Source organism: Aspergillus terreus, genomic scaffold (assembly GCF_000149615.1).
Source record: "Aspergillus terreus NIH2624 scaffold_14 genomic scaffold, whole genome shotgun sequence".
Taxonomy (NCBI): Eukaryota; Fungi; Ascomycota; class Eurotiomycetes; order Eurotiales; family Aspergillaceae; genus Aspergillus; species Aspergillus terreus.
The window spans coordinates 1,238,126-1,262,081 of record NT_165937.1 but is presented as its reverse complement, the minus strand read 5'-3'; the positions used below and the strand labels follow the sequence as shown (position 1 = coordinate 1,262,081).

Sequence of the window (23,956 nt, the reverse complement as noted above, 5' to 3'; positions counted from 1 at the left end):
TGGCGGGGGCTCAGCTGCGGTCATTGTGAGCTCAGACCCCAGTCTTCAATTGACACTACTCATAGAGCTCTTGTTGCACTCGGTCCTGAACCTACAGGTACTGTTTCACCCAGATATTAGGCCGCATACACTACATCAGATGCTATCACTTCCGCAATGACAACCATATCTGTCATGCTCTATGAAATATGAACAGTCAAAGAGTGTCAAGACAATAGAATATGCAAACCACCTCAACCCATCCCAACCCAACCAAGCGATTGTCCGAAGATTGAAAAAACCAAACACTTTGCCTTTCCCATCCTCATGCCAGAACACCCAATTTTTGTCCCGGGAAACAACCGCTGAGAAATGCAAGACAATGCTAACGACAGACTGTAAGAAATCGCAAAAGAACCCACAAGGCCGACCCGCAAGGTGTAAAAGTTACCAACGGCTGATATCGCCAAACCTGACCGTGAAACAAACAAAATCATCAAGACGTGGAAGGAGATCTATAGATTGGGGGAAAAAAAGAAACAGATAAAAGAAGGTGATCGCTCAACCAACCCACTCAGTTGGCCGTTGGTGGGATGGGGAAGAGCGAATAGGAAGTTCTTCCTTTTCGGCGATGCGCACTCGCCTTGGTGGCTTTGGCCACCAGAGGAGCGGCTTCGACTTCGGAAGTCGATTTGGCCCGGTCGTGGACCGAGGGACCGGTAGACTCAGGAGTCGCGTTGCTGTCCAGGCGATAGGCTTCCAACTCCCGCGCCAGGCTCTTGGCCTGACGGTGGTGGGAGGATGAGTCGAGGCGGAGACTGCCCGATGAGAGACGCTCACTCGAAGACACATGGTCCATCAAAGGAAGCTCGCGGCTGTTGGCCAGGCTGTGCACGAGATCGGGCACGCTGGCGGTCGAGACCGAGGACCGGTGCTTGCGGACAATCGACGCCGCACGAGACAGGATCAAGCTCTCCTCCGAGTTGCATTTGCTGATGGGAGAGAAGCTGCTCCGAGGGGACACAGGGTGCTCCATCGGCCGGATTACTCCTTGGGAGCAGAAAGAGAAATGACGATCTGATTCCGCATCAGCCGCTAGGTACTCGTCATACAGAGTATCCTGGGTCATGTGTTTTCCCAAGGTCGATGGGAACATTGAAGAACTGACTGGTTGAAAGAAATCGCCATCCCGCGGGGCAACGGGCAGCTCACCCTCGAACGCCGTGGACGGGGTGGCGGCGAAGCTGGCGCTGGGCAGCGAGCGAGACGGACTGGGATCCAGGTCCAGGGTCGGCAGGGTGGAGGTGCTCAAATGATGCACGGATGGCCGCACCTGATCCTCCAGGACGCCGTTCAACGGACTATCCGGAGGCACGGTGACCGACACCTCGACTTGGTCGTGGCGCGGCTCATCCAGCGACTTGCGGGCCCAGTCAAAGTTGGAATTGGACTCTGCCGCATGCTCGTAGCAATAATCAATGTCGGCATCCCAGGACTCATAGATGGTCTCATAGGTCGGCCTCCGATGGAACGACGATTGCCTCCGAGGGTGTTCGTTCTTTGCTCGCTCTTGCCGAAGCGCCTCGGCGTTCTCGCGAAATTGCGGGAGAGTGGGAGAGCCCAGCGCCTCCGAAAACTTCTCCGACAGCTCCCCGGAGACAAAGACCGACAGACGCGACCTAGGGGGACCCAGCGCATCAGGTTGCATCGCCGGGGAGCCGAGTCTTGATGCCGTCCGTGCAGAGGTGCTGTCTGCGCCGTTGGATTCGGGGCTATCATGCCAGGTGGTCCCGGCCTCTTCTTCCTCGGGGACATCATCCTACGTCGGATGTTACATTTGTATACGAGACTGAAGCGGATCCGGGTCGTGAGCAATGGTCTTTCGTCGGAGTCGCGCCGGGAACATGTCTTCGTGCATCAGGGACAGAGACGAGGGATATTGAGCCCCTTCCGTGTGGGTGTACACATGCTCGGGATAGGTCTGGTTGGTCGGTAAACCTAGGATTTCATCGATCGCGCGCGGAGCGGGCTCAATGAACTCCGGGGACGCGGCCAGTCGGGGAGATGCCGCTCTAGGGGGCGGGGTCGTGGTGTCGCCCCGCGGAATTTTGGACACGGGGCGGGAGAAGTTCTCGAAAACACGCGATTCCCGGGGTTTGCTGTCGATCTGTTTGGGGCTTACGGCTGAGAAGTGGTCGCCGGCGAGCCGGGCGGGCTCAGGGCCACGGGGCTGCATGGTCATCGCCGGCGATGGCCGTTCCACAGCTGGTACAGTTGGCACAGCTGGTGAGGTCCTCGGAGGAGAAATCCCCGGAAATGCAGATCTTCGGCACGGATGCCCTTGAGACCGGTGACGGGGCGCTGGGAGGCGCGGATGGCGGAGAACTCGGTGACCAGGTCCGTCTGGCGGGTTCTGTCCAGCTCCTGGAAATGGGACGGACTGGTGTGGGTCAGGTGGTGGAAGTCGAAGGGGTCGGAGATCAGGCTCTTGAGGTGGTCATCTGCCAGGAGAACGGGTGAGCCAATGGAACTCGCGCATGCATATGAGGGGAGGGAGGGGTCTTACGAGCGGAACTCTGGCGGGATCGATGGTGCCGTGTGAAGATATCCGTGACCTCGAAGCGGGGTTTCTCCCGTTCGCCTTCGTCGGCTTCGTCGACGGTCGCGACGATGTTGAACTTGCTTCCCTGGCGACGCAGGATGCGGCTTCCGCGGGTGAAGAGCGACTTGGTCATGCTCTCCTGGCGCTCGGAGCGGAAGCCGGTGGCGGACGGGGCTCGCTCCTCATGGGAGTGCTGGGACGAGGGGATCGAGGCGGCATCGGCCGAGGTCATGGAGGAGGCCGGGGAGCGACGAGAGGAGGAGGTGGAGTTGGTGGTATTGCTCCGGGAGCGACCACTGAAGACGGAGAGGCGCTTGGGCGAGTGGGCGTGGGCGGTAGAACGCGAGCGCATATGGACGGAATGCTCTGGGGGGTCGGACGAGGCCCCAGTGGAGGGCCGGTCGTGGTCGTGGGCCATGGAGCGGAGGGAGGACAGGCGATGAGAGGAATGCATGGGTTAGGCGGATGGAGAGCGGTTCATGGTCAGGAGGAAGTCAATTGAGCGACGATAGAGATGGGCGAGCGAGGCGATTCAAAAGGACGTGAGTAGGAGTATGGGTATGGGTATAGGTATGAGGTTAACGAGGATAAGGTCAGATTCCGAGTCAATCAGGAATGAAGGAGAGTGAGATTATGAGGAAGAGAAGGAGAATGGAAGGAATGGAAGAATTGGAGGGGCAGTCAATCAATGAGTCTGGCCGGGTGGGAATTGGGAGGATGGCGAGGCAAGGAAGAGAGGAAAGAATGTGGGTATGGAGGAAGCCGAAGTAAGGAAGGGAGAGAGAGAGCGAGAGAGAGAGTAAGAAAGAAGAGTAAGAAAGGAAAAGGAAAGGAATGGAGAACCCAGACAGTGGTTCGACTAAAACACTAGTGAGGCACTAAGAGATGCGACGAGAAACGGTTCTGGGGGGTGGAGGGAGAGGAAGAGAAGGAAGAGGTTGGACTGTACTCTGGAAATGATAATAATAATAATAATCACTACTCCGTATACAGTACATGTCCCGTGTGGTCCCGCTCGTGCGTCCGTGGGTTGTTTACTTTTTTTAGGCGGTTGATCGATCTGAGGTTTGGATAGGGGTATATTCTACTATACAGGATCTACTAGAGTAGTAGAGTAGTATTAGAGGTCCTACCTAGAGTACCTAGGTCCTAGAGACTATTCAAGTATTACGGTACTGTTTATACTCGTACTCTATCCTGTACTCTATACATATACTGTATAGGATAAACCCCTTTCCCAACCACTGGTCCGACGCCTCCTGGATCGGTGGATCGTCGCGAACCAAAGGGGAATGGACTCCTACCGGTACGCGGACGCGGCCAGAGTTGGGCAGTATCGGCGGTGGGGCAGAGTACAGGCTATTCTGTACGGAGTACACAGTCAGGTACGGAGAGTCGACTAGTAGTTACCTATGTACTCCGTATGTACCGAGTGGGCTAGCTTAGCGACGCGGGCCTGTCCAACGTCCCTCCACCAGCGCTGTCGGATCGTGCATTAGGGCCATGATTAGAGCCAACAGCATACCTTAACTAACTATTATAACTAACTAACCACTCCGTATAGGATTACCCCTGGCCAGGGATCGGATCCTGGAGTCTGTCAAGCGGAGACGGGCGACCCATGGGATTGCGATCCATGGTTAGGGCTATTACGACGGTCATGGATGTCCTCCGTAGAACATTCGCGTGCTCTCTTCCCCAGATGGACAAAGTACAGTCCGGAGTATACTAACTAGTACACGAACTACCTGGTGGAGGATACTAGGCTACCACCTGGGAGGACGCAGTACTTAGTACTTAGTCCTATAGATATAACACACAACAATCCACCAGATCTACTCCAGTTACAACATAAAACATCATCTGTCAAAGAAACCTCGGAGACACCTGAGTGGAACCATCGCCTGCCACATCCATGTCGATGGAGTCGAAGGATTCCAGCTGGATGCAACCGCACGTTCTCTCGCTTCTGTTCCTGCACCTCGGGCCCGCTGCGCCATTTCTCTTCCAGCCAGTTGCCAGCCGCTTACATGTGTATGTATGTATGTATGTATCTATGTAGGTGAATGATCTGTCCAGCCTCGGATCAAAACAGCCATCTCGACGACTTCAACCTCCCCGATCCCGGCCACACCAGTGTCTCAGATGCAAACCTTCCTGCGACAGATCCCCCTAGCGTGCCTTTCTGCGCGCTTCATTTGCTTCATTCGCGTCTCCTCCGTCTCCATCGTTCGACCTCCTGACGATCACGCTGTCTAGAACACCCCCCCGTTCCACTCTGTACTAGTCCCGTCCGTGGTCGCCGTCCACGGCTTTTACTACTGTACTAAGAATACTTCGGCGCATAGTACAGGATCTTATGCCGATCTACAGCGTAGTTCGTATCCATCATTTCGGGTCATGAATATGAACATCGTGCACAGAATAGGTATGTACTCCGTATTGTATCAATGCATCCAGGTAGGATAATAATATAGCATCACAAAACAGCCAAAGCATCCTCCCCAACGCCTCTTTTAAACACGCAGTAGAATCAGGTAAACATAGACTACAAGAATAACCCCCACTCTCTTACTCTTCCTCATCCTCCATCGCTGTATCCTTCTCCCCACCATCACCAAACAGATCATCCTCATCCTCCTCCTCATCCGCAACCCGTCGATTCACCTTGTTGCGTCGTCGCTGCACCACTTCCTCCTCCTCCTCATCCTGTTGCATCTCCTGGTCGTGGTCCGACTCCGCCGCCGCCGGCGTCGCCACGGCCTCGTCCTCCTCCTCGTCCGAGTCCACCACCATCTCACTGCTCTTGTACTTGCTCTGCGCCTTGCTGCCTGACCGACGCTCCAGCCGCCGCCGTTTCTTCGGCGCCGCCTCGCGCCCACTCTCCGCCTCCGAGCCCTCGTCCCGCGCTGGCGTCTCCCCGTCGCTGATGAAGTCGTCCTCTGCCCGCTTCTTCTTCCGCTTCGAGCTCTTCTTCTTGCTGCGCTTCACCTTGGCCCCCGTCTCCTCCTCCGTCGTCATCTCCGCCTCTTCCCGCGCCCGCTCCTCCTCCGCTCGCTGCGCCGCCAGCCGCTGCGCCTCCTCGATCATCTGTTGACGCTCCTCTGCGATCTTCTGCTTCCGCTCCCGCTCCGCCTCCTGCGCCTTCCGCACCTCCTCCTCGCGCCGCCGCATCTCCGCCTCACGCGCCTCGCGCGCCTGCTGTAGCTTGGCCGCGTTCTTCTCCTCGTACTCCTTCTGGCTCTGCAGCGCCCGCTCCAGCTGCTTGATGATCGTCTTGCCCATGTTGGCCCGCTGCTCTAGCGCCCCGGCCGGGTACGGCGGGTTCTTGGCCTGCGCCAGACGCCCAAACGTCTCCACTGCTTGCCGGAGCCCGTCCGCCGCCTCCTGCACGTCTTGCACCGTCTTCTGCGTCTCCGGGAGGCTGTACGCCAGCGACGCGATCTGGTTCTGCACAAACGCCACGTTGAACTCCAGGTGGATCTGCGCGGGCGCCACCGAATGCGCCCGCTGCGCGTAGTCCAGCGCCGTCTTCATCGCCGACAGGCTCATCTCCTGCTTGCCCTTCAGCAGCCACACCCGCCCCAGACACGACAGGATCTGCGCGTCGCGCGCCCGGTCCTTTGACAGCGCCGTCTCGTAGTGCTCAATAGACCGCGTGTACTGTCGGAGCTCCGCGTAGACGTGACCCAGGTTCAGGTACACGCTGGCGTCCCGCAGGGTGTCGCGGATCTTCGAGAAGATGTGCACTGCCGTGCCGTGATCTTTCTTGTCGTCCACCAGCGCGATCGCAATGCCCTGCGCCGCGTACGCATTCCGCGGATCGAGTTGCAACGCCTTGTCGAAGAACTCCACCGCCCGCTCGTACATCTTCCGCCGCTTCTCCTTGTCCTGGTCCGTGTCGCGTCGCATGTCGCGCGCCGTCATGAGGTGCACGTTGCCCATGCCGGTCAGCGAGTAGCGGTCGTGCTTGTCGTAGTACTGCAGCGTGTGCTTGAAGTGGCGCTGCTCGTGATCCTCTGCCAGATTCGCCGCCCGTTTCTTGGATTTGCTGAGGTACCAGCCGAACAGCGCCCGCACTTCGAGGTTGGTCGAATCCGCCTCGTACAGCTTGGCCATCCTCTTCGGTCCCTCGTCCGTCGGGCTCTGCCGCAGCGCGATGTACGTTAGCCGAGCGTTCGCCTCGGTGTAGTCGCTGTGGCGCTCCAGCAGTCCTTCGTAGACCTTCTTGGCCTCGTCTGGCATGTCGGACGCCTCGTAGCTGCGTCCCAGGTTGTAGCTGATGGTCGTCACGAGGGCGTCCGTGTCCAGGTCGCTCTCTTTCTCCTTGGAGCGCACGCAGGCCTTCAGGGCTGTCTGGAACAGCGACCGAGCGAGGTCCATCTTCTCATTCTGATACATGAAGCAGCCCATGTTGTTGAGGAGCTGCGGAGGCAGGTTGACCCGCATGGCGTCTTTGATCTGTTCCTCATCCTCGATGCCTTCGGGATACTCGTCCGCGGCGATCTCCGCCAGTTGCATCTCCTCGAGCTGCACCAGGCACTGCATACTCTTTTCCGGTGCGGTCTGCTCATACAGCCGAGCCAGGTACACCAAGACGGACTCGTCAGGCGAGATCTTCTTGCCATCGTCCTTCCAGAGCGCGCGGACCGACTCGAAGAGGCTGATGGCTTTCTTGATCTCGGCCGATTTGTCTTCCTTGCTGCCGCTCTTCTGAGCAGCAAAGACCTCTTCAGCATGGAGCGCACCCAGCAAGATCATACATTCCGCGTTCTTCGTCTGTTGGATGATCTTCTCGAGCCGGAACTTGGCCCCGTCCAAGTCCTTGTTCGAGACCTGCATCTGAACGGCCCCGAACTTGGCTGGAAGGTAACCCTTGTCACCGCCGCCCCGGGCTTGATCGGAGCGGTTGTAGAATTCTGCGGCACGCGGCAAGTCTCCCTCGTAGTGCGCCTTGCGGCCCAGCAAGTACCATCCATCACTGGCGATCTGCATCACATCCGTGTTCTCGATCGACTTGCGAGCCAGGGTCTCCACCGTCGAGTAGGATTTCCGTAGCAAAAAATACCCGCCGAACAGGGCGCACGTCATCGGGTACTCTTTGTCCAACTTGAAGGCCTTTTGCGTGTACTGCGTCATTGCCATTTTATACAAGGAACCAAAGGCCGGGTCGGTCGTCGCATGGCGTGAGCTGTCGTAGAGGTAGTAGACCGCCAGCAGGATGTTCGCAACTTTAGAGTCGGGGTTCTGCCGTGCAATTCAAGATTAGCCATGCCCGTAATCAATTGCCAGGTATTCGAACTGGAGATACTCACGAGTGCCAGCGCCCGTTCCCAGGCCACCTTCGCCTGCTCTTTAAAGCCCAGCTGCCACAGACAGCATCCGATACCAATCCGTGGGTCCGGATCCGTCAGCCCCGGCATTCTCATCAGAACCTTCTGATACCCTTCGAGCGCCTCCGCATATCGTCCAAGCATATACTGCGTTCTCGCGCGGCCGAGAATGGCCATGACATTTCTCCCGCCAAAGGCCTTGGACGACTCATCGAAGCACTTCAGCGCCTGTCGCAGCGACTCCACGCGCTCGGATGTGTCCACGGTTCCGGGACGGACCGGTCGGGGAGGGTGCAGCGAGGCGCGCAAGAGAGACAGGACACCTCTCGCGAGGAACAAAGGTGGGAAAGCGGGATTCAGTCGCGACGCCTCGTTCAACGTCGACGTCGCGAGCTGGAGGTAGTAATCCTTGGTCTTGGATTCGGTGTAGAGCTCGCCTTCGGGGGCGACGCGGGGCGCCTGGCGACTTTTTAGCATCAACAGCCAGCAGACCCAGCCCAGGAGGCCGAGCTTTTCTTTGGTGGCGCCGTGGGCGACCGACGCCAGCCCTTTGTTCAGGATATCGATCGCATGGTCGATCTGTTTCTGCTTCGCGTAGGCGAGAGCAATGATCACCCAGAAGTTCTTTGCGGCTTTTTCGTTCTCGAGTAGCGTGCATAGTTCGGTGGGATCGTCCGGCAAGCCTTCGAGGCTGACCTCGACTTCACTGTCGAGGGTGGACGCGGGAATGTCGATGGCGGAGGGAATATCAGAGAAACGCAGGTTAGCTAGTGAGTTGACCGTGGTGAGAGAATCGCCGTTCACGCCATTGGCGTAACCATTCTGGAGGGTAGCCATGGCGCGTATCCCCTGGGGTGATGAAACGGAGGATAGGACGCGGAAGTGTGAATGTTCGGAGGACGGAGAGAGAGGATTGTCGGAGAAGCTTAACTCATGATCATCTCACCAAGATAACGAGAGATGAAAGCAAGCAAGCAACCAAGAAGAGGGATGTCCCTGGTGAGAGACGGGACGAAAGTCGTGTGGTTGCAACAGCAGCGAGACGAGAGTCTGCAGAAGGAGAAGCCAAAGACACTTTGTTGCGCCGCGCCTCAGGCCCGAGGTCCGCACCGCCACAGTGGCTTTCCGCCTCACCTACGTTAGGTAGTACTTACGGAGTACTCCGTACGGTTTCTTTACATCAGGGCCTCATATTCATCACAAATATCTAAACTCAGCTCTATGAAATGCAAGCATTAAGATCCAACAGTCAATGGTCCGAAAGATATCGCTCGAAAATGACACTTCCATGCCCCTTAACCAAGTCCCGTAAGCTTTGGCACTTTACATAGGAAAGCCACTCCGGTGAGCACAGCGAAGATCCGTCCGATCTCCCTCCAATGCCCCAGTCGCACATGCGCCTCGGCATACCCAGCAGACGCAGCAGCTTTCTGTTCTGCGGTCACTTCACCTGTCTCAATCGTGCCAGTGAGCTCCGTCGGGAATCGCCCCGTTTCGAAATACTCATCTAGCAACTGATCTTTCTCTGTCCATCGAGCTCGGAGCCAGGCATCAAAGTCTTTCTGGTCGTCGAGCGGGATGTCTGCTACGGCAAACCGTCTCCAGTACATATTCACGGACGTCGGAGGTCGTCCCTGCAAGTATGTTGACCGGAGGGTGAAGTACTTGTCCGGATAACTCCCCTTCCTGTGAAGCCAGAGTCAGTGTTTGTTCTGTATGGCTAGGGGAAGACAATGCATGACTTACGGAGGACCTTCATACGCCACTGTGCAGTCATAAACCCAATCCACCGTTCCCTTCAGCTGTTGCAGGCAGAAAAAGAGACCAGTGGATCGAGGGAGGATCTCGTGCTTCAGCGGCGGGAATCCTTGCTTCGTGCCATATTCATCGCTGCGACGTTTCGTGTTGATAGACAGGTTGGTACCTTCGGGGAATATCAACAGCCACATCGGATCGTATTCTGGAGAGCCCGATTTCGATCCGGACAGACGAGTCTTTAGCTTCTCCAGACGATGTTGAAGCCGGGGCTTATCGGACAGCCATTTGCGAGCCATAAAGATGAACCCGTAGAACATCATGCCCTGGCCGATGATCGGAATATATTTGAGAGACTCCTTAAGGATGATGAAAATGCGGCCGTGCATCGAGTTCGTATACGCCACCCACCACAAGTAGATCCAGTCGGTATACACCTGGTGGTTAGCGATCATGACCAATCGCTCCGGGAACTGCGTCTTGAGCCGACCATCTTTCGACAGATGTACTTGACCGCGAACACTCTTGTCTCCACTGACGCGAACGTATGTGGGACAGCCCCATTGAGTGAGAGCTGTGATGACCAGACCAAAGGACTGCTTTGTATATGCCATATAGTTGTAATAATAGCTCTTATTAACGAAATAAAGAGGGGAGCCGACCAGCTGGGTCGCTAGAATGATCACACAGCAGCAGTTGAACCATGTGGCTAGGATAAGGGATCGAAGAAGTTGCATGGCAATGCCATGCTTGAGACGGGGCTCTTCGCCCTGGTGAGCTCCAGGATGACCATCCGCACCCATGAGCTGGGTAGCGGAGGCGCCGGGTTTGCGCTGGCGAGCGTCGTTGTCCGCCATGATGCCCACGATGGCGATGAGGGGCGTAACAAAATCGGTTTCACCGATCCCGATCTTCCGGTAGAGGGGTACAATCAGCTTCTCTGTCCGAGGTCACACGAGCACGACCGAACGGAAGGGAGAGTTAATACATACTAGGTAAGGAGGAACAAAAGCGGTGTCGTCCGGTAGTAATGACGAAGGGACTTGGTGGGGATGAGATATAGCGTCAAGCCATGCTCCGGGAGAGTAAACTCGAGGATAAAGAGAGGTCAGAGATAGGAAAAGTGTGAATCACATGCGATCCACAGGAACGATTATCCACCGTCGAACGACGATGCCTGACCAGAAGGAGAAGACCTGAGAAATCATCGGCCGCAAGCGAAAGCAGGCGCATGATCTCATACGTCAGACTGGGAAGGCGGTCAGTTCTCCTCCATGTTGATCTCTCCGGGGATGCATCGTCCTTCTCCGATCGTTTCTCCTCCTTCGTATCACATCTTCCAATACCCTGAAAATTTGCGATTAAATGTTTGACAAGCCCATGTGGTTCCCAGTCTAGTCAGGCTCTACCCAGTCTTTCAGATCAGTCGTGACTCACCCAGTTGCTCGACTAGAAGCTCGATTAGAAGCTCGGCTAGAAAGATGATAAAGCAAACTTAAGTGAGTCCATCAAATATTCCTTGCAGCTGAAACGTCTTGCTAATATTCTGGTCGTTGATAGTCCGTTCCGATCTTCCATGATGCAGTCTGTGTTTGCGCGATCGCAGTACGCTCGACTCCGGTTCTTTGTTAGACGAACACCGTGGGCGCGAAACTTCGCATCGTCGTCCTGTCGGTATGAGATAAGGGACATTGAAACACTTCCCCAGCGCATCTTACCCAAGTACCAAGGTGTGCGTTGCCGCGGCTCAGTCATTTCGAGGTCGTTTCGCTGATTGTTTCCTCCCCTCACCCTCTAGAATCCCGAGAAGGGGATCTTCTCTCGTTACAATGGCCTTCACCTCCACGAAACATTTTTGTCGTGAAAAAGGACTGCGCTCCGGCTGTGACAGAATCCTTGGTTGAATTTGTAACGTAAGATGGCACCACCATCCTCTTTCTCACCCCCGCAAAGATCCCTGCTGATTGCCCTGGCTATAGTCATGCGACATCTACATACCCGTCCACCTCAATCATCCTCGAGCCGAAGACCGCCGAAGAAGTCCATTCCTTACTTCCTTGCCCGGTTTACTCAGCCCCAGTGGACAGCCTGCCGGCCGCACTACACAACAAGGCGGACCTCACGGTAACGCTCGGAGGCGATGGGACGATCTTGCATGCATCGTCGCTGTTTGCGACGTGTTTCAACGTGCCCCCGGTCCTGTCTTTCAGCATGGGCACGCTCGGATTTCTCAGCGAATGGAAGTTCGCAGAGTATAAACGAGCCTTCCGTGAAGTTTACATGTCTGGCGCGGGGGCTGGGGACCGGGCATCGGTGCTCGAGAGCGCCAGGACGGCGACAGAGGATGCGCCACGGGAGTCATCCATGGGGCCAACGGGATGGTCGTCCATTCGAGGAAAGTCCATGGGATCCGGCCGCGGGGCGCGAATCTTGATGCGCAACCGTTTGAAGGTGGGGCTGTTCATGGCGGATGGGACACCGGTTGGGCAAGACGCGAACTCCGTACCTCTACGGAGTACCTTGGGGAGCGAGGGGGTGTACGTGATGAACGAAGTGCTTCTCCACCGGGGCAAAGAACCGCATCTGGCGGTGGTGGACGTGTACGTGGGCGGCCGGTTTCTAACGGAGGCGGTGGCGGATGGCATCATCATCTCGACGCCCACCGGCAGTACGGCGTACAGTCTGAGCAGCGGCGGCAGCATCGTTCACCCGTTGGTGCCATCGGTGCTGCTGACGCCGATCTGCGCGCGGAGCCTCAGTTTCCGACCCCTGGTGCTTCCGTCCAGTACGCCGATCACGCTGCGGCTAAGCGAGAAGAACCGGGGGCGGGAGCTGGAGGTGAGCATTGACGGGGTCAACCTGGGACAAGGGATGACGGTGGGGATGGAAGCTCGGGTGTGGAATGAGGAGATGCGGCATGGCAAGAATGAATGGCAGGGGGGAGTACCGTGTGTGATGCGACGGATTACGGGGGGCGAAGCGCACGACGGATGGGTGGGAGGGTTGAATGGGCTGTTGAAGTTCAACTATCCCTTTGGGGAAGAGCCGTGATGGTATAGGGGAGATAAATCAATGGATGATGTTGTATATATTATCTAGTCATACATACTACCTCGTACTATTACTTGGAGTAGAAAAGGGGCGGAGAGTGGATCATCCATCTCCAACTCTGGAACGGCGACCCGTGGGTCATGCTACTACTATAGATCAAGGGACATGGAAGTAAACAACTTTCATAGGAGGATCCGTCATGGGTTATAGGTTATGGATTGTACCGAGTAGATTATACGAAGTATAAGGGGGGAGTTATAAGTGTTTGTCAATTGATAGATCAAGGGACGTCTACAACTGCCTCATGGTACTACACACTACATACGGATAGGGCGCATCCGTGGGAAAGATGAAACATCTAGAACAATATCAGACACTATTTCGTGTACCCACCGCCCACCGCCAGTTAATCAACCTGATTCTTGTTGTCCTCCTGGCCTCCAAGCGTGGGATCAATTGATCCATGCTTTTCGTGCTTTTCGTCTTCCAGGTTCTTTCCCCTGATTACAGGACCGAATTTGAAAAAGCCCTCCCTTGAGGAGACTCCTCGGTGATTGCTAGGAACTCCCTGATCGTCCCATTGGGCACCGCATGGTCTCCATAAAGCAGAAAGACCTCCAAAAATTCATCAACCCAACGATACTACGATACTACTCCTATTATCATTATCGTCATAAACGATCTCTTGAATTCGGGCTATCGGGCAGGGGACAAAGAGTGGAGGAGCTCTCCCGTTGTTAGTGAAACCGCAATTCGATTTGCCCCCCCTCTTCGGCGTAAGACCAACCATCTTCTTCCTCTTCCTCTCCCTTTCTCAACCCTCTCCTCTCTTCCTCTCCCTCCCTCCCTCTCTCCCTCTCTCTTATTCTCTCTTCGAATCTTCAGTCAATTCATCGCATAATTTCTAATCCCTCCTCTCCGACCGGTCCTGAGTCTGTCTCTCCCGACTGGGCGCATCTCGCCGCTCTTGCAGGGCTCGAGTCCCTCCCTCACCGCGTTGTCCCTCCTCCACAACCCCCCCTTTCCACCCCCCTCTTCACAACTGCGAGGCCCCTGGGTTCGGATCGTTGGGATTTTGTCAACCGGCTCGTCTGTACAAACAATTGCAGGTAGGTGACACTCGTCGCAATCGCTTCCTCTCCGTCCCAATGCCCCTCTCACGATGGGACGCAACCAACCCCACGCTTGGCCGGCTGATCGCGTTCCCGACTGTCCCTCCTATAGGATTCGAAGCCTCCCCCCTTTCAGCAATGCTGTCAGCCCCGAGGGTGGGATCGAGTCCCTTGATTTGAAGATCAATGCGCTGACCATCAACCCAGTGAATCGTCAACCCTCCCTGCCGCCGACCGATTTCCCCTCGTCCCGTCCCCCCCTGAGACTCGCCCGTTGAGACCACTTCCTCTTATGGAAAGTAAGTCGGACTGATCATATCCTCCAATCTTGATTATTTTTATTTTTGTCGGTGTCTGTTTAACATATTTCAACTTTCATTCACATCTCCCTGTTCATCTTCTCCATGCCACCAGCCAAACCAACCCCCTTCGGCTGTGGATGCAGCTAACCCCATCGCAGGATGTACTCCCCAGACCAATTCATGAATCCCGGCCCTGCGCCCCGTCCGCCAACGGACCGCCCGAAACTCAACATCCCCTCGAACCCTTCCAGCGTGGCTACCTCGTTCAGCCAGATGAACTTGAACTCCCCCGGTACCCCCAGTCTCTCGCTGTTTCCCAACACCAGTACTCCGTCGCTCGCCCACACCAAGACCAACCAGTCCGGCCAGGGCGGCGTCGCAATCATCAAGGAAGGCTATGTCCGTTGCAAGGAGGACAAGTTTCTCGCCACGTGGAACCAACGGTATCTCCTCCTGCGCGAGTTTCGCCTGGATTTCCTGAAGAATGAGACCGGCAAGGTGGTGCTGTCGATCCCGCTGAACACCGTCACCGCGGTCTCGCGCTCCGAGGACACTCGGATGGCCTTTGAGATTGTTCGTCTCGCTAACCCCAAGGATGCCTCGTCAAAGACCGCCTTGATCACGCGCGATTTGCCCACCAAGAGTATCACCTGCGAAGTGAAGACCGACGACGAGATTTACGAGTGGATCGATAAGATCTACGAGCGATGCCCCAGTATGGGTGGTGTGAGCAACCCAACCAACTTCAGCCATCGAGTCCATGTGGGCTTCGACCCCCAGACCGGTGCCTTCGTCGGCTTGCCGCCGGAGTGGGAGAAACTCTTGACGTCGTCCGCGATCACCAAGGAAGACTACAAGAAGAACCCCCAAGCCGTCATCGAGGTTCTCGAGTTCTATTCCGATATCAAGATGCGCGAACAGAACCCTCAGTATTACGCGGGCTTGTCGTCTCCCGCCGGTCAGTCCAAGCCCTACGGCAACAATGTGGGCAACTCGATTGCCCCTCCGAGGCCACCACCGCCCGCGCCGTCTCAGCGCCTGGATACGGGACTCTCGAGTCACTCGCCCAAGTCCGAGTCAGACCGGGCGATGGAACAGCAGCAGCAATTGGAGAAGATGAAGGAGATGGCCGAGCAGGAGCGCCGGCGGGTGGAGGAAGAAGCCCGCCGGAATCGTGAGCGCCAACGAGACGATGAACAAGGCCGGCTCGACCAGGAAGCGTACAATGCTTCGCTTCCCAAGACCCGCGTCCCCCTTGCCAAGCAGGAATTGGGTGGTTACGGCGGCGACATGAACGATCGGTACAAACCGAGCCGTCCAGCTCCCCAGGCACCTGGTGCTGCCCGTAACCAGGACCCCTCGCGACAGCTCACTGCTCAACGTCCAGCTCCGTCCCCGCCCACGGCCGCCAACCAAGGCCAACGACCCGGGGATTATGGTTCCTCCACGGGACGCGCTCCAGGATATCGCCCAGATGAAGCTCCAGGTTCGCGATACGACCCGCGATCCCAGACGCGCACGCCGAACAACGGTGCAAAGGGACCCCAGGCGCAAGGCCCTCCCCCGACGAAGCTCCCGGCTCCAGTCCAGCCGGTCAAACCGCTGAACATTGCCAACAAGCAAACGAACAAGAACAATGTTCCGGATGGTGTTCGTCAAGCGGAAGCCGCTCTCACAAAGAAGCCTGAGCCTCGACAGAGGGAGATGCGCATGTCGGCGATGACGGAGAATGAGGTCATGGACAGACTCCGGTCCGTAGTCTCGAAGGACAACCCCAACGAATCGTACAGCAAGCAGCGCAAGATCGGACAGGGTGCTTCGGGCTCCGTGTATGTGGCACGGGTCAAGGAGCATGCCACGTCCCCCGTGGCCCGTGAGCTTTATCGCCAATATGGCCCCCGTTGCCAGGTTGCCATCAAACAGATGGATCTCCGGAGTCAGCCTCGGAAGGAGCTGATCGTCAATGAAATCATCGTCATGAAGGACAGCCAGCATGCCAACATTGTTAACTTCCTCGACTCGTTCCTGCAGGAACAGAGCAACGAGCTCTGGGTGGTAATGGAATTCATGGAGGGTGGTGCCCTGACCGATGTCATCGACAACAACCCGGTGATCCAGGAAGATCAAATTGCCACGATCTGTGCTGAGGTGAGTTATTCCTTGGGATAATGATTCTTTTGATGATTCTCTTTGCTGACGTACCTTAAGACATGCAAGGGTCTGGCACACCTGCACAGTCAGAACATTATCCATCGTGACATCAAGAGTGACAATGTTCTTCTGGATCGCGCTGGCCATGTCAAGATTAGTGAGTTGCATCCATATCATCTTCGTGTAAGCCCCTAGAATGCAGACTGACAACCATGTAGCCGATTTCGGGTTCTGCGCCAAGCTCACTGAAACGAAGAACAAGCGTGCGACAATGGTGGGCACGCCATACTGGATGGCACCCGAGGTCGTCAAGCAGAAAGAGTATGGGCCTAAGGTCGACTGTTGGTCGCTGGGTATCATGGCCATCGAGATGATTGAATCGGAACCGCCATACCTGAATGAGGAGCCACTGAAAGCCCTGTACCTGATCGCCACCAACGGAACGCCGCGCCTGAAGAAGCCCGAGAAGCTCAGCAAAGAGCTCAAGTCCTTCCTTAGCGTCTGTCTGTGTGTGGATGTCCGCAGTCGCGCGACCGCCGACGAACTATTGGCACACGAGTTCCTCAAGACTGGGTGCAGCCTGCCCAGCCTGGCCGAACTGCTCCGTTGGAAGAAAAACAATGGCCAGTAGGGAGCGTTCTCGCCTCCGCTCGAATTGCCGACTTTTACGATTTACACCGGATTTGTTCTCCCGCACATATGGGTCCTATTTAACGCGCCTCTGGATGATTTCGCTGTTCCGTTACGACCTGCATTGCACTCATGTTCCTTTTTGCTGTTTCTCGTGATATCCAACCCACCCCGCTGTGTCTTTTGCAGACCTGGCATGGATAATTCGGCGTTTAATTGGTGTCTGACCTGTACTGCTTCTACTTCCCTTCCTGGATACATAGTGCCATGGATAATCACCTTGGCTATGTTGCTCTGGTCTGGCAGAGTGCATGGAGCCGAGTAAAAAGAGATACGTTTACCCTGGAAATAAAATACGTTGGATCGATGTTGTTTTGTTGGGGAGAAGACTATGGATAGAGAATACACCATAGTGAGCGGTCATAATAGACGATATCTATCGACTGAGTCCAAGACATCAATATAAAGGATCAATAAATTCAATTCGTAGATAAAGAAAAATGGCATCAACACGTAATATACATCAATTTTCTGTCCCCCATGCCAGCAACAATCTCGCACCGCGGCTCGATATCACGGGAAGGCACGAAAGTAAAAGGCAGGGAAAGAAAAAGTGTACAAAAATCCCAAACAAATCATATCCATATCCATATCCAAACAAGCTCAAACCCAATCCAAACGAACACCTACTCGCGCAGCGGACACCGCTCCCCAAAACGCACCCCGTCGAGATGGGCCTCGTCATCGTCCAGACCCCAATGGTCCGCATCCGCGAGGAGTTTCTTCCACGCGGCCTGGTCATGCTCTGAGAGGTCCTCCCACCGCCGCAGGGCGTCGTCCCCTTCGGGGGATGAGGTCGCATCGACGCGGACGTCGGGCGTGTCGGCGGCGGCGGGGCGGGAGCAGCGCACGACAATGCTGGACGGGGCAGCGGGTGGTTGGGAGTGGAGGATGTCGCGCAGCGCGGACGGGACGGCCGGGACAGGAGTCGAGGAAGACGGAGACGGCGGGGACCGCTGGACGGGGCGGTAGGAGGGCACGCCGGGCTCGATGTACGGACGGGCGACGGCATCGCGGATATCCGGGGGCAGGAGGTCGGTAACACCCAGACGCGGGGGCATGACGCCTCTGATCTCGGCAAAGGCCTGGATCAGCAGACAGACGAAGAGTATGGAGGCGGCGGCGGCGGCGGCGCTGGAGAAGCTGGACCAGACGCCGATGTCGCGGAGGGGCACGAGGGTGTAGCGCGGGGAGCGGCTGGCGGGCGGAACGGGGGCCAGCGGGAACGTGTGCACGACGACGGTGTTGCCCATGCTGACGGAGGCGAGCTTGATGTACTGGGGCGGGGTCTCGGGGGAGACGGGGAGGGCGGGGGGCGTGTAGTGCGAGAAGCAGAGCTTGGTCATGGAGAAGGGGTGCACGTCGCGGAGGGTGGTGTATGACCGGGGCGTGGTGTAGCGGCGTTTCTGGGCGTCGTGCTCGAGCGTGAGGATCTCGATGGACTGGTCGCTGCCGGAGACCGCGACGACGGTCTGCTGCTGGCCGGCCGGGTTCGCGCCCAGGCTGCACACGTCCAGGCCGAGGCCGATCTTGATGGACGAGCGGAGCTTCTTGCGGCGGAGGACGGTGGCGGCGGGGGCGTGTTCGTCGAGGGATAGGGTCGGGTCGTGCAGCTCGAGCAGGACGAGCTCGCAGCCCTTGCGGTCCGGGGCGTTCTGGAGCAGCAGCAGCGTCGTCGGCGAGAGGAAGCGCAGGGCGCGGAATTTGGGTCTCGTTTTGCGGCCGCCTTTCTCCGACAGCGGGACGCTGTATACGTGTTTCACGTCTGGGGCAGCGTTCGATCGCGTCTCCGACGAGATCTGGCAGGTAAACACATCGACGCCGTTCGTGTAGGCGACCTGGAACCGGCCCGGCTCCTCCAGGTCCGTGATATCCACGTCCTCGGCCTCCTCGTCGCTGTCCAGGCGGATGCGCCCGATGACGTCGGCCGCGCTGGGGGTGGTGACGGCGTGGAAGAAGACAATCTCGCCCGAGGGCGCCAGCCCCGTCGCGATGGCCGCGACCCGCGGGGTGTCAGCGTCCTTCCACGGTGACAGGCGCAAGATGCGCTGGTAGGTGTCCCCGCTGCCGCGGGACTTATCGTCCCCCTTGGTTCGGAAGAGGGACGCGCGAGAGAGCGGCGTGGTCTTTCCGGGGGTGGGCTTCTCCGGTGCTGGGTTGTCTGCTGGTGACTCCGAGGCGCCGTCAATTGCGTTGGTCGGGGTGGTCCGTTTCCGAGGGGGGTAATCGATCCGGAACGAGCGGAGATGTTGGTTGTTGTCGCGCTTCTGCTCCGCCATGGAGCTGTTGATGCCGGCCAGGGCGACAATGGATTCATCGCTCGCATGTACGGCGGCCAGGGACGTGACGGAGTCCTCGTCGCGCGATAATTCGATGTCGACTACTTCGGAGATCTCATTGCGTTTGGACGTATTCAGGAGGGCCTGTGGGAAGATAGGTCGCAGATCGTCAGTGATAAGCGCTACAGGCAGGCAGCCAAATCCGGCCGTGTGCGACACCGCGACATGCGACGCAAAGAGCAGATCAGGAGAAACAGGCGGTACTTGCGATTTTGTTCCCAACACCACTGCGGCCTTCGCCTCCTCCACCGGCCACCAGCAGGAAGCCATGATTGCGCGGGTCGAAATCGGCGGCGAACAACGGACAAGAAAGGGTCAATTTGGCGGAGCGAACGGGAGACGCCATGGTATGAGAAGGACGCACCAGCCGTCCGCGAGAGAAGAAGTGGATGGAGGTGGAGAGGAGAGGAGAGAGAAAAGAGGGAATGTTTGCTGGAGTCGAGAAGGACAACAATGTAAGATGACGATGGACGGCCACTCCGCGGGCTTGGCAGCCATCCCGCACTATATCAAGCACTACACAGATTCATAGAACGAAACAACTTCTTTTGTATGGAGATTATAGAGAACCTAGCATCAAAACAGCTCTCTCTAAAGTCTGTAATATATAGCTCCCCGTCTAATCAACCTCCTGTCCAGTAAACTCCGGCAGGCGCTTGCGGACGTCCTCCCATGTCTCCTCGCCCTCCACCAGAGACTTCAGGGCCTGCACAATCTCATCTTCGCTAGCGCGGACCTGCTTGGTCGAGTCACGGTCACGCAGCGTGAAGGTGTTGTCCTTGACCGACTGGAAATCGACTGTAATACCGAATGGCGTGCCCAGCTCGTCGTTACGGGCATACCGCTTTCCGATACTGGCCGAGGAATCATCCACCCGGTTGGAAATACCCATGCGCCGCAGCTTCATCATCAGGCGCTGGGACAGAGGCTTGAAGGAAGCGTGCGTTGACAGAGGGACGATCAGCACCTTGGTGGGCGCAATCACGGGAGGGAACGACAGAACCTGTTCAGTCGAGTTAGCCAGCGTTCCTCTCATTAGGGCGATTGGAGGGAAAAAATAAAGGAAAAGTACATACCCCACGAGCCTCGTCGCCCTCGCGAGACCAGTATACATGCTCGATCAAACTGTAGAAGATACGGCCAATACCAAACGACGGTTCAATGACGTTCGGCGTGTACTCGCGGACATTCTCCACGCGAGTGCGCTTCTCGATGGTGACGATGTCCTTGTCCAGCTCAACCTTGCCAGAGCCAACACCTTCCACATCCACCTCGATCTTACCCTGCTGCTCGAGGTCAAGAGCCAGCTTCTCGCGAAGCTCCTGCGAGAGCGCATCGATGGCGGCCGCGACCGCCTTGCCGTCCTTCTTGAAACGAGGACCGAACTTCTTCTTGTCCAAGTCGATCTGCCACTCCTCCACCTTCAGAGGCTCGGGACGAAGCTCGCGGACCACCAGCGGGGCGCCGGTCTTGTTCTTGTGCACGGACAAGTCGTACGCACTGCGGTCCGCGCAGCCAACACACTCAATCCAGCCATAGCTGGTGTGCAGCTCGGCGTCCCAGCAGTCGGCCGCGTAGTGGGCCATCTCGTTGGCCATGTGCTGACGGAACCGGAGCTTCGTCGGGTCCACGCCGAGCTTGAGCAAGAAGAGCTGGATCCGGGCGATGAAGTATCCGAGCGTCTCGTTGTCGACCATGCCGGTCTCGACCGCCTTGCCGATGGTCATCTTGACGGTCTGGGTGCTACCAGACAGCTGGACTTCGCGAGGGAGGAGCGACATCTCAAGGTCCTTGACCTCCTCGAACCGGCTGTGCTTCTTGCCACTCTCGGGGTCGACGAAGTGCTCGATCTCCGCCATGAGGAACTCACGCACCCGGAGAAGACCGGCACGGGGGGAGATCTCGTTCCGGAAGGACTTGCCGATGGAGGCGGAGGCGAAGGGCATGGACTGGTTGTTGAAGTCCAGGAGCTTCTGGAAGTTCAGGAACTGACCCTGGGCAGTTTCCGGGCGCAGGTATCCGGGCATGTTGCTGCTGGGGCCGATGGAGGTCTGGAACATCAAGTTGAAGGCGACGGGGGGCAGCAAGTTGCCGTCGGTCGTGGGGTTGCGGATATCGTACTTGGCGATGATCTGCTCGAGCGCGGGGCCGTCGAAGTTGTCGATCTGCGCCAGCACCTCCTCGTACTCCTTGACCAGCGCATCGTCCAGCTTGATCGCCTTGGTCTCCTTGGACTTCTTCTTCTTCTTGGCCTCCTTCTCCTCGTCCACCACGACCTTCTGGCCACGGGCCTCCTTATCACCCTTGAGCCGGTTCTCCAGCACCTCCTCGACCAGGTGGTCGGCGCGGAAGATCTCACCAGTCTTGGGATCCTTGCACATCCAGTCGGCGAATTTTTCCACGTGGCCACTGGTCTTGAGAATCTCCTCCGGGGTCAGCATGGTGCAATCGACCTCGAGCATATCCTCCTCCAGCACGAAGTGTTTCCGCCACAGATCCACAATGTTGGTAACGACGGCGCAACCGGGGGGGCCGTAGTCGTAGAGGCCGGAGACACCGCCGTAGATCTCGAAGGAGGGGGTGTAGAACAGCCGGCGGCGGAGCATGGAGTCCAAGACCAGACGGTCAACGACCTGACCGGTCTTGGTGGTGACAGTCGCCATATTGGGGTTTTTCTTTTTGGAGACCTGGAGGGACTTGCGGGCGACGGGAGAGTGCGAGAAGGGCCTGGAGAAGAGGACGTGTCTGGCGGGGTTGATGCAGCGAGGAAAATGGATTTGGCGGGGAAGAAACAGTCGAGTCGCCAATTGAGTCATCCACACCCACGTGAGCCGCCGGTCGAAGTCGCAGCAGCAGAAACAGCGACAGAGAGGGAAGAATGGAGTGAGGGTGTGAGTGTAGAGAAAGGAATTGAGCGAATGCTTCTTTTTTTCCTCTGAAATTTATCCTCGAACGATCATGCGAAGGCGATTCGAGATCGGAGATCGCAAACACAGACGCTGCTGACTCAGCCCGGCGAATGGTTTCTCCGTCCATTTTATTTTTTTCTACAGATCAACTATCGCGATCTCCGACGAACTGCTTGACCGTACCAGCTCCAATCTTTCTTCCGAATACCCCAAAATGGTCTCCAGAAAGGCCTCGGCGAGGCCCAATCCGTCATTCGATGCCGAAGCAAAACCCGCCAACAAGCTCCGGCGTCAGATGCTCCATGTCAGACGGAAGAAGGCCAAAGACGCCGCTCGTCGCGCAGAGCGATTCGGCCGGAAGAAGGAAGAAGCCAAGAATCCCAAGCTGAAGGAAGAGCGGCTGAAGCGAAATATCCCCCTGACCATCGATCGCAAGCGCGTATGGGACGAAGCGGGCAGTGACGTCGAGGATGGACTGGGCCTCAGCGTGGATGTGGAGCGCATCAAGCGGCAGAAGCAGGAGGAGGAGGACGAGCTCAACCGACCGTTGAAGTCTTCCAAAGAGGAACAGTCGGAGGAGGAGTCGGAGGACGACGACGACCAGGACGAGGTCGATAGTATGCTGGCCAGCAGCGACGACGAGGACGACGACGATGACGACGCAGACGACAAACCCAGCCGGGGCCGCAAACAATCCTCCCTACCCACGGCCACCGAACGAGCCACGAGTCCGTCGCAGTCGACGCGGAGTACGAACCTGAACCTGGCGCCGGAAGCCCTGGCCGCGAAATTCCCGACGCTGTTCACCGACGAGCTCCGCTCGCCCAAGATCCTCATCACGACCGGCCTCAACTCCACGCTGCACCACGAAGCCGAAGCCCTCACCGATTTCTTCCCCAACAGCATCTACGTGCGGCGGACGGCGCACCGCTTCTCGCACAAGTTCTCCGTGCGCGAGATCTCCAAGTTCGCCGCCAACCGCGAGTACACCGCCGTCGTGATCCTCAACGAAGACCAGAAACGCGTGTCCGGCATGGACATCGTGCATCTGCCCAGCGGGCCCATGTTCCACTTCTCCATCAGCAACTGGGTGGACGGCAAGCGCATCCCGGGCCACGGCCGCTCCACCGCGCACTGGCCTGAACTCATCCTCAACAACTTCCGCACCCCGCTGGGCCTCCTCACAGCCCGCCTGTTCCAGACGCTCTTCCCGCCCCAGCCCGACCTCGAGGGCCGCCAGGTCGTCACCGTCCACAACCAGCGCGACTACCTGTTTGTGCGCCGCCACCGCTACGTCTTCCGCGAGAAGCGCGAGACCGAGAAGCCCGTCGTCGGCGCCGACGGCAAGGAGATGAAGGGCGCCGAGGGCATCCGCGTGAGCACGCAGGAGCTGGGCCCGCGGTTCACCCTGAAGCTCCGCCGCGTCGACAAGGGCATCCAGCACGCGAGCGGCCAGGAGTGGCAGTGGAAGGCTGGGTTGGAGAAACAGCGGACCAAGTTTCAGCTTTGAGTGTCGTTTCGAGATTTTTCTGCATTGTGCCTGGGCCGGGACCGGAGTTGGTATTTAAAATGGGGGTTTCACTTTTTTTCTTTTTTTGGCACGTTTTGATACACTCTTTACAAATCCGATTCTGTAGATAATGACCACAATCGATTTTCCAGCGGCATCACCATCAACCAGACACTTCCTGAGGTCCATCACATTTATATACTCACTAGGAACCAGCTCTAAA

General features: G+C 57.2%; 8 protein-coding genes across 8 annotated transcripts; 3 read left to right on the top strand and 5 right to left on the bottom strand.

The window, feature by feature from the left end:
• Window positions 1–553: 553 nt before the first annotated feature.
• Window positions 554–1,687, bottom strand: ATEG_09448 (uncharacterized protein; the record flags this gene model as incomplete). Its single annotated transcript, XM_001218069.1, has 1 exon — window positions 554–1,687. One exon carries the CDS (start codon window positions 1,685–1,687, stop codon window positions 554–556), a length of 1,134 nt encoding a protein of 377 aa, XP_001218070.1.
• Window positions 1,688–2,217: 530 nt separating this feature from the next.
• On the bottom strand, window positions 2,218–2,999 carry ATEG_09447 (uncharacterized protein; the record flags this gene model as incomplete). Its single annotated transcript, XM_001218068.1, has 2 exons — window positions 2,218–2,480; window positions 2,546–2,999. 2 exons carry the CDS (start codon window positions 2,997–2,999, stop codon window positions 2,218–2,220), a joined length of 717 nt encoding a protein of 238 aa, XP_001218069.1.
• A 2,153-nt stretch (window positions 3,000–5,152) lies between these two features.
• ATEG_09446 (putative RNA polymerase II transcription elongation factor (Ctr9)) lies at window positions 5,153–10,526 on the bottom strand (the record flags this gene model as incomplete). Its single annotated transcript, XM_001218067.1, has 6 exons — window positions 5,153–7,828; window positions 7,897–8,763; window positions 8,861–9,048; window positions 9,069–9,087; window positions 9,309–9,600; window positions 9,661–10,526. 6 exons carry the CDS (start codon window positions 10,524–10,526, stop codon window positions 5,153–5,155), a joined length of 4,908 nt encoding a protein of 1,635 aa, XP_001218068.1.
• A 722-nt stretch (window positions 10,527–11,248) lies between these two features.
• Window positions 11,249–12,720, top strand: ATEG_09445 (NADH kinase POS5; the record flags this gene model as incomplete). The annotated part of the gene is made up of 3 exons (XM_001218066.1): window positions 11,249–11,399; window positions 11,561–11,582; window positions 11,649–12,720. 3 exons carry the CDS (start codon window positions 11,249–11,251, stop codon window positions 12,718–12,720), a joined length of 1,245 nt encoding a protein of 414 aa, XP_001218067.1.
• Window positions 12,721–14,293: 1,573 nt separating this feature from the next.
• ATEG_09444 (serine/threonine protein kinase CLA4) lies at window positions 14,294–16,916 on the top strand (the record flags this gene model as incomplete). Its single annotated transcript, XM_001218065.1, has 3 exons — window positions 14,294–16,282; window positions 16,343–16,442; window positions 16,504–16,916. 3 exons carry the CDS (start codon window positions 14,294–14,296, stop codon window positions 16,914–16,916), a joined length of 2,502 nt encoding a protein of 833 aa, XP_001218066.1.
• A 685-nt stretch (window positions 16,917–17,601) lies between these two features.
• On the bottom strand, window positions 17,602–19,584 carry ATEG_09443 (uncharacterized protein; the record flags this gene model as incomplete). Its single annotated transcript, XM_001218064.1, has 1 exon — window positions 17,602–19,584. The coding sequence occupies one exon, from the start codon at window positions 19,582–19,584 to the stop codon at window positions 17,602–17,604; it is 1,983 nt and encodes a 660-aa protein (XP_001218065.1).
• A 349-nt stretch (window positions 19,585–19,933) lies between these two features.
• ATEG_09442 (glycine--tRNA ligase) lies at window positions 19,934–21,977 on the bottom strand (the record flags this gene model as incomplete). Its single annotated transcript, XM_001218063.1, has 2 exons — window positions 19,934–20,317; window positions 20,391–21,977. 2 exons carry the CDS (start codon window positions 21,975–21,977, stop codon window positions 19,934–19,936), a joined length of 1,971 nt encoding a protein of 656 aa, XP_001218064.1.
• Window positions 21,978–22,437: 460 nt separating this feature from the next.
• On the top strand, window positions 22,438–23,733 carry ATEG_09441 (rRNA-binding ribosome biosynthesis protein RPF1; the record flags this gene model as incomplete). Its single annotated transcript, XM_001218062.1, has 1 exon — window positions 22,438–23,733. The coding sequence occupies one exon, from the start codon at window positions 22,438–22,440 to the stop codon at window positions 23,731–23,733; it is 1,296 nt and encodes a 431-aa protein (XP_001218063.1).
• Between the last annotated feature and the right edge of the window lie 223 nt (window positions 23,734–23,956).